At 46.0% G+C, this 9,347-nt stretch overlaps 1 protein-coding gene across 1 annotated transcript; it reads left to right on the top strand.

Annotated features, from left to right (window-relative positions):
* Positions 1 to 7,408: 7,408 nt before the first annotated feature.
* Positions 7,409 to 9,074, top strand: LOC119357989. The gene is made up of 6 exons (XM_037624731.1): positions 7,409 to 7,570; positions 7,654 to 7,859; positions 7,943 to 8,255; positions 8,341 to 8,439; positions 8,523 to 8,666; positions 8,784 to 9,074. Exons 1-6 carry the CDS (start codon positions 7,409 to 7,411, stop codon positions 9,072 to 9,074), a joined length of 1,215 nt encoding a protein of 404 aa, XP_037480628.1.
* The last annotated feature ends 273 nt before the right edge of the window (positions 9,075 to 9,347 follow it).

Consider the following 9,347-nt stretch of genomic DNA (forward strand, 5'->3'; position numbering starts at 1 on the left):
CCGGGAAGAATTAGAAAACGAATGAAGATGCTTGAGGGAATTTAGATACATGAGAACGAAGAGATCATGAACTGATTAGAGAATACTTGAGCGATGCACCGGTAAGATTGGAGAATGATAACTGACAGCTGAGAATGAATAACCCTGAATTGATGAACTCCAGATAACAAACTGAGAAGACTCTTGAATTGCTCCGGATAGGTGAAAAGAATTCCCACAATCGAAAATAATTATGAGAGGATGGCAACAAGCTAGAATCACGAATCTTGAAGAGAATGGGGCAAGATTAAAGAGAAACCCTTCTTAGGTCTTCAAAATCCGAGAATGACGATGAGAAACACCACCATGAATTATTTAGACACTCCGGAAGAATCAAAAACGAAGAGTTTGAGCCAACGATGAAAAGATTTTGACAGATCTTGGAGAAGACATTTGACTGATGATAATTTATTCTTACAACAAACTTTAAAAGATTTGAGAATAGCTTCGATAAAATTAGAAGAGTCAGGTAAGATCCTGGAAAAAGACATGTGGGTTAGGGCCCACTGAAAAGATACACCGTTGAACGATTAAAAGAGAAAATGCACCGGTTAAATTGAAGGCTTGAATGAGATAACATCCTCGAAAGATCTTGAACGAAAGTAGAGTGGAAACACGAATCTTCAAGATATCTTTAGCACTCCAGAACAATTGAATAGCAAAAAATGAATGAATATGAGGAGCACCGGCAAGAGAAGGTATTTGAAACGAGGAAAAGGGTATGATCAACACCGCTTGAATTTGGTCCACCGGAGAAGAAAAGAATGAAGAATGGTGAATGTGCAGAGCATCTTCACGAGAACCACCGGGTAAGAATATTGACGGAACAAAATGGGGAGACTTCATATCCATAAGATGGATGCCTGATTAAGACATCTGAGTCCTTGAGGAAAAAAAGGGTGGGTGGGCGGGAAAAACAAAGGCAACTTGGAGACGGATGAAACAAACACCGTTGAGAAGAACTGATACTTGATCTAGCGGATGTTGAAAACGATCGGATTCACTTGAAGAGAAACACGCCGGTTGAAAAGGATTGACAGCACAATCTCGATGATCAAGAAGGATTGGTATTCACATCGGAGTATGAGAACACCTCTTGGGGAAGGTATGGAATCAACATTTGACATTGAAGCAACTCGAATACCACAGCTGAAAACAAAAACAAAGGATTGGCTTGCAGAGTAAGCCGGAATAAACATATGATAGAGATTCCGGTCAAAGTTTTCATGGTGGGGCCTACACGGGCTCGATCGTACAGCACCATCATGTACAAGGCAGTGCACATGACATACGAAGCGTCCCCGAGTCGGCATAGCCAAGGACTCTTTAAGACACAACGAGACCATTGTAAAACCAACCGTGAATAGGCGGACCACTAGACGTCGAACCCCAATTTCATATCATACATCTGTCGGAAAAGATATCCTAAGAGCTACTTGTATTCCCACTTATAAACTCACGAAACTTTTCGGTTATGCAATCAGGTGTTGGGGATACAGGGGAAGCATAATATCTCACCCAAACTAACAAATCCTACATCCAGCTGTATCCATCCTTCAACACATAACCAAGAAACCTTCAGAAATCGTTTACCTCAACCTTCGAAAAGCATCCATTATACGAGTTATGGCAATACTCCCGAACTCCCGCCCCAGTACTAGGTGGCGTCGAGGTTATCTCACCAACAACTGCATAAAAGAGATTTTCGATGTCGGCGAACTCAGGTATTCCAGAACTGCAATGATAAAATTGTGACGACAACACCTCGAAGCTCAACTCCCCGGGACACTGCCACAACCCCTAAATGTCAGGAGGCACCAAGAACAATGTTCTCGTCACAAAACCGTCGGAACGATTCCAAGATACCCGCGTGATCCTAAATTTTTTTTAGTGAAATTTGAGAAGAGAAGAGTCAAAACTCTACGTCAGGATGCCTCACCAGAGCGACGAAGGGACTGAGGAGTAAAAAAATCCTACTCTCCGATATATATAATCCTAAATGACTCAAAACTTTTTTCTAGACTCAACAATGCCAGCGATTCGATCAAGTAGGGGGCTCCTAAGGTCGGGGAAGGCTCTGATTACCAACTTGTAAAGCCCTCGATGCGGCTATATCTCCCATGTGTCGAAGCATGACTTAGAGGCATAACCGCATTGAAAGCAATGTCGCAAGTGAGGTAATCTTCACACAACCCATGTAATACATAAGGGAAAGAGATGCATAGTTGGCTTACAATCGCCACTTCACACAATACATGAACATAGAATTACAACATCCAGATACAATCAAGGTCCGACTACGGAACCAAAATAAAAGAATACTACCCCAAATGCTACATAGTTCCCCGAACGTCCCAACTAGGCTCCACTACTAATCAACTGAAACGAAACAACACAATGAACGAGATCTTCATCGAGCTCCTCCTTGAGCTCGGTTGATTCACCTGGAGCGGTATCATCGACACCTGCAAACTGGTTTAGGAAGTATTTGTGAGTCATGGGGACTCAGCAATCTCACACCCTCGCGATCAAGACTATTTAAGCTTATAGGTGGGGTAAAAGGTATGAGGTGGAGCTGCAGCAAGCGACTAGCATATATGGTGGCTAACATACGCAAAAGAGAGCGAGAAGAGAAGGCAAAAGCACGGTCGAGAAATCTATGATCAAGAAGTGATCCTAGAACAACCTACGTCAAGAATTACTCCAACACCGTGTTCACTTCCCGGACTCCGCCGAGAAGAGACCATCACGGTAACACACGCGGTTGGTGCATTTTAATTAAGTTAAGGTTTAGGTTTTCTACAACCGGACATTAACAAATTCTCATCTGCCCATAACCGCGGGCACGGCTTTCAAAAGTTCAAATCCCTACAGGGGTGTCCCAACTTAGCCCATCACAAGCTCTCACGGTCAATGAAGGATATTCCTTCTCCCAAGACAATCCGATCAGACTCGACATCCCGGCTACAAGACATCCCCGACAATGGTAAAACAAGTCCAGCAAGACCACCCGCTATGCCGAAAAATCCCGATAGGAGCTGCACATATCTCGTTCTCAGGGCACACCGGATAAGCTAAGCGTACGGGAGCCAACGTAACCCAAGTTGCCAAGGGACGGCCCCGCACGGTGCTCTGGGTTGGACCAACACTTAAACAAGCACTGGCTCGAGGGTTTAAAATAAAGATGACCCGCGGGAGGTGGCGAATGGTAAAACCAAGGTTGGGCCTTGCTGAAGGAGTTTTATTCAAAGCAAACTGTCAAGGGGTTCCCATTATAACCCAACCGTGTAATGAACGCAAAATCCGGGAACATAACACCGATATGACGGCAACTAGGGTGGCAAGAGTGGAACAAAACACCAGTCATAAGGCCGAGCCTTCCACCCTTTACCAAGTATATAGATGCATTAATTAAATAAGAGATATTGTGATATTCCAACAACAATCATGTTCCAACATGGAACAAACTCCATCTTCACCTGCAACTAACAATGCTATAAGAGGGGCTGAGCAAAGCGGTAACATAGCCAAACGACGGTTTGCTAGGACAAGGTGGTTAGAGGCTTGACATGGTAATATGGGAGGCATGATAAGCAAGTGGTAGGTATCGTAGCATAAGCATAGCAAAAGAGCGAGCAACTAGCAAGCAAAGATATAAGTGATTTCAAGGGTATGGTCACCTTGCCTGAGATCCTGCAAGGAAGAAGAACGGGTCCATGAAAAAGACAAACGGACGTAGTCGAACGGATCCTCACAAACGCGACGTATCGGAACCAACCCGAAGAAGCACACCAGAAAGAAGCAACCAACATAGTAAACAACCACCACATAAGCATGGCATGATGCGCAAACAAGTATGATCCATGTCCGGTTTAAAGAGGGCATGGCATGGCAAAGTGCACAAGCAAAACTACAAGTTAAGTGGAGCTCAATATGCAACGAGTTGCATATTGACGAAACACCACGGGACTTATTTAGTTCTCTCTCGTTTAGGTACCCATCAATGTTAAATGTTGTTAATCATGGCAAGAGGGTGAAGCAAATAAAAACTACCTATCTAGGCAAGTTTAAATGAGGCCGGAACAACAAAACAACAAGTCCGGAAACTCATGTGCATATATTAGGTTTGGTACTGTTCTTCCCTAAACACAATTTTAGAGTTGTTAAACATGCAAAGTAAGGCCACCATGTTAAATTAGGCAAAATTCTACCCCATTTACATATAAAGTTTGTTAGGTTTGGAGCTACGATTATTTTATTATGAAATAAATCATTTTAGCATGGCATAGGAGAAAATTAATGCAAACAGCAGTTTAAGCATTTTTAACATGGATGAAAGTTGCATATTATTAAACTAGATGAAATTCTAAGCAAGTTTCATCTATAATTTATTTAGATCCGATGCACGGTTAATTAGTTATTATATGCATGTTGTCTAGGGACTTTTCTGCAAATCTGCAGTCTCAGGATAAATACACAAATTCGCAGACGCTGGAAAAACATGATATGGGCCGAAACACGAACTGGGCCAACAGCAGGAAAGGAAGGTGGGGCGCTGGGGTGTGGCTGCTCACCCTGGGCCGAGGCCCGGAACTGTGGAGAGGCTTGCGCAGATGGGCCAAGGGGAGGCTGGGCCTTGCCAGCAGCAGGCCGGCTGTAGCACTGCGCGTGCGATCGATCTAGTCAACGCGCGGCCGCTGCGCTGGAGTGGCTCGAGGCAGGGGAAGCAGAGGCCGGCGATGGCGAACTGGGCGTGGGGGAAGGAGGTCCTGCGGTGGCCTGAGGGTGCAGGGCGTCTGGAAGGCCGGATCTGGTCGCGGGAGGTCGCCGGGGTCCCGTTCCCTGCCGGATCAAAGTGGAGGCAAGCCGGCGGCTTGGAGCTCCATGCGGTGGCGGCTTCCATGGCTGGACTCAAAGCTGCAAGCGACGCTGAGGAGGCCAGGAAGACGGGGACGAGCGCGGGCGTAGAATCTCATGTGCATGCTCGCACACGAGCGCGAGGCTCTTGGTTCCTGGAGGCAGCGCAAGGACGAGGCGGCGACTGAGCGACGAACCAGAGGAGGTGCTTGGGTGACTCAGCGGCTTGGCGTCCATGGAGGCTTCCTGTTCGTCCTGAAGAGAGAGGGATCGCGATTTGAGAGACCACAGGGAGAAAGGGATTACAGGAAAAAAGGAGAAGTAAAAGGGGCACGGCGGGAGGGCCCTGGTCACCGGCGGTTCGAGAAGCTCGAGATCGAGCCTCCTGCTTGATCTGGAGGTGGGCACTCGGCTGGCTGCGTGCCCGAGCGCGAGGGGAGCAGGGGAGCTGCGGATGCAGCGAGGACCGAATAGGGAAGGCAGGGATCGATGGATTGGATGGAGCAGGTGGATGGCTGCAGCGATGTGGTTGGGTGGATGTGGATCGGGGGACAAAATTACTGTTCTGACCCTTAAGACAAACTAAATCCCGATTTGACCTCGTTCCAAATTTTTTTTCGTTTCTGACCTTTTTCGGTGACGCCAAGGTCCCTGGCGTCTGGGTTACGAAGCAGACGCCACGGTCCCTGGCGTCTGGCCCCTGGCCCGCACTGCCCGCCTACCCGTTGACCTGCTGACGTGGCAAAGGGGCCAGACGCCAGGGTCCCTGGCGTCTGGCCCCGGTAAGTGGATAACCGCGCGGGCCAGCCCACCCATCCCCATCTTTCTCCTGGCGGCGCACGACGAACAGAGGGCTCTGTTCTTCGCCCCTTCTCTCCCTCCCACCACCACCCCCCTTGATCTACTCCATCAACCCCTCAAACTCACAGATCGGACCCCCCCAAGCTTCTTTGAGGTATTCTCCCCCATTCCCTCCAATTTTTTTTTGTTTTCCCCTCTTTGGTTGGATGCATTATTCAACACTAGGTGATGTTAGATGAGTAGATGGTTTCTTATTTTTAGAAAATTTTGTGTAGTTGATAGATGATTAGGTATGCAGTAGATGATGTGTAGTTGAACATGTAGGTAAAATCAATTCGGTTTTGTGTATATGTTGTCCATAGGATTATTTTTTTTGAATTAAGAGGGGTGATGAATATATGATTTGTGTATGTAAAATAGACTTTGGCATACTATATTTGGTTTGATAGATGATGTGTGTATGTGTAGATAATCCTATTGTTGGCATACTATTTTATGCAAAAGAGATGATGAAATTTTCTTATTGTGTGTGACATGATTTGTTCAATAGAATGGCGGATGATGATAATGAAATATATTTGATGGTGAAATTTGGTACTCTAGATGATATGTGTGCATATGTAGAAGAAAGAAATGATGTGGTTATGTTTGAGAAGAATGGTGTTTTCATATGGAATAAACTTGGAGAAGGAAATTGTTTGATATTGTTCATGTATTCATAGATGTTTGTGAAATTTTTTTGTAGGATGGCGGATGGTGATGGACCTTGGTATGACGGATTAATCGATGAGTGGGATAAGGAGCATCGTGCTCGTGCCATTGAAAATGGACAGGTAAGAAGCAAGACTGGGTCAATTTTCGTTGTTTCTCATTTGTGTTCTTGTATTGATTATTAAAACATCACTTTATTTGCAGGTTGTAGTTGCTATGCGCATGAGGGGTCATTCCGCTGATGACTTTGATTACGACCCGCGGTATGAGCCTTACATTCGGAGATTGGGTCTTCTCCCATTCGTGTTGCAGTTTAAGCGACGCGCTCCGCCGGTGAACCACGCGGTGCTGACCGCACTTGTGGATCGTTGGAGGCCGGAGACTCACTCCTTCCACCTTCCATGTGGGGAGATGACGATGACCCTACAGGACATGGCTATGATAAGCGGCCTTCCTATCAATGGACAAGCTGTTACCGGTCGTGTCAGCGTGGGTAATTGGCGAGAACGGACTGCCGATTTAATTGGCGTTCAGCCCGAGGGCCCTCAGGAAGGCAAGGCCGATACAGCGAAAGTGAGGCATTCTTGGCTAAAACTGGTCAGAGGAAACACCAACCCGTGCCCTCAAGATGCCAATGACGTGGTTGTGCAGCAGTACGCGCGGGCCTATCTTTGGTATGTACTAACCAAGGTAGTCTTCTCAGATGCAACCGGGAACTCAGCCCTCTGGATGTTCTTGGAGCCACTTAATAACTGGGATACCCAGTATAGCTGGGGTTCGGCCGCACTAGCATACTTGTATCGTCAGGTAAGAGATATTTGCAACCAATTATTTTGCATTTGTCATGCGCCTCCATATCTAACATGTTTGTTTGATTGCAGCTTGACTTGGCGTGTCGGAGGAAGGGAGGTACATCCTCATTGTCTGGGTTTGTTTGGAGCCTATCCGTGTGGATGTGGGAGCGGATCCCGGTTGGACGGCCCGATTTGAAGAACCCCTCATGGCAAACCCACGGGGTAATCATGACGGGTTGCATGATGATGATCCATATCGGCGCCCTACGCTTGCTTACTATTGGGAACAAGTGACAGTGTACACAGGAAGCTCGCATGTGCGATACAAGTGCTATATGAACGAGCTGGACACCTTGACTGCTGAGCAGGTTATGAGAAGTTCGATGAGATAAAATTTAGTCAAGAATGAAACTTATGTATGTAGCTAACAATGTATCTCTTTGTTTTGCAGGTACATTGGTTGCCTTATGTGGAAGATCGTGACTTTGATCTTAATGAGATGTGCACGCGTGATAGCCATCTTTGGCGGGCGAGGTGCCCAATGATATGCTTCTTCGCAGTCGAGTGGCACTTTGTAGACCGTGTGGCAAGACAATTTGGAAAAAGACAAGGTATTCCAATTGAGGAGAGCAAGGAGGAAATGCTATCTCTGCATCGGTAAGCAAGCATGCCTTGAGTATGTAGTAGAGCATTGAATAAGTCAGTGTTTGCTAATGCTTTGTCCCGTGCATCATTTGTAGGTTCGATCGAAGGAACAATCAGGATATATCGGATTGGGCAAACAAACACCGTGCGTGGATAGAAATTTGGAATCAAAGAGACACGTTAGTGCAATCAGAGAATAGACCTCACAATCAGTCAGCATATCAGAAGTATCAAGTGTGGTATGCGGATCGTTACCGGTTAAAGCTGAAGCCAGGTTGGACTCACGAGGAGTGGTCGGAGTTGGTGTCTGAAGACCCGGAGACTGCAGAAGGTTATCATACCTTCAACACGGCTGTGAGAGACACCAGAGGGGCTCATGTTGACTACGCACCGATGCATGATGAAATGGTAGTCTGTTTGACCTATTCTAACATACTTGCATCATGTTGTCTTTCTTTCAAATACATAAGTTTGGTGTGCTCACTCATTGCAGGGCAGAGAGTTGCTTCTGTGCGTCAACGATGCCAATGTTGCACTGAGTCATCCACCTGGTGGTGCATTATCTGAGAGGACTCTTAGGAGCACGATGGAGGTTAGTCGCAATATATTATAAAAGTTTTTTTCGCGGATTAGTTATTTGCATCTCATATCATAACATATTTTGTGTTGTCGCAGAAGTTCAAGAAGTGGTTCCATAAGATGGCAGCTATGCTTTCTTGCCATGGTGCTCAGTCCAATGACGTGTATGCACCAGGTAGCCGCGCCGCCAGAGCTAATAAACGGCGTTATGTCCAGAACGAAGAGGACATAGAGGAGGAGGTCAATGAAGAGGAGCCAGCACATCAAGAGGAGCCAACACATCATGATGAGCATGAGTATGATGCAACACATCAAGAGGATCATGAGTATGATGTTGATGCTCCACAACCATCACAGGTTACACAACCGACACAAGGCAATGCCCGCTCTAGAAAAGGCAAAGCAATAGCTAAGACACCGGGCCAGAAAGGTAGAAAGAAGATATGGAACACTCAATTCCATAGTCCGGAGTATCCTCATCAATTTATGCCTGCGGGAATGCAAAGATATAAGTCGAACATTGATGCAGAAGCGGAGGAGGCTAGCGAAGAGGAGGAGCATGAGGCTAGCGAAGAGGAGGAGCATGAGGCTAGCGAAGAGGAGGAGCATACACTTGCAGATATCGTGAAGAGAGGAAGGAAGAAGTGAGCTTGTTGTAGTTTGTTTCAATGAGCTTGTTCTAGTTTGTTTCGACGAACCTGGTGTAGTCTCTTTCCATGAACTTGTTGTCGTTTCTTTCCATGAACTTGTTGCCGTTCGAATTAAGTTGTACCGGATTCGTGAAGTTGCTATGAATGTTTGACATGAATGATGTGATTTATGTTAATTGTTGTTTCCTGTGATTTAGTCATTTATATGAATGTTTATATGAATGTTTGACATGAATGATGAAATCTGTACTTAGTCATCTATATGCACAGG

The sequence above is a fragment of the Triticum dicoccoides genome, chromosome 2A (assembly GCF_002162155.2).
Source record: "Triticum dicoccoides isolate Atlit2015 ecotype Zavitan chromosome 2A, WEW_v2.0, whole genome shotgun sequence".
Classification (NCBI taxonomy): Eukaryota; Viridiplantae; Streptophyta; class Magnoliopsida; order Poales; family Poaceae; genus Triticum; species Triticum dicoccoides.

Excerpts from the sequence above, each read along its gene's own strand:
- LOC119357989 (XM_037624731.1), top strand. The coding sequence starts at position 7,409 with ATGGCAAACCCACGGGGTAATCATGACGGGTTGCATGATGATGATCCA. Across the intron at positions 7,571-7,653 it reads ACACCTTGACTGCTGAGCAG|GTACATTGGTTGCCTTATGT; the intron begins GTTATGAGAAGT and ends TTTGTTTTGCAG. Across the intron at positions 8,440-8,522 it reads CTCTTAGGAGCACGATGGAG|AAGTTCAAGAAGTGGTTCCA; the intron begins GTTAGTCGCAAT and ends GTGTTGTCGCAG.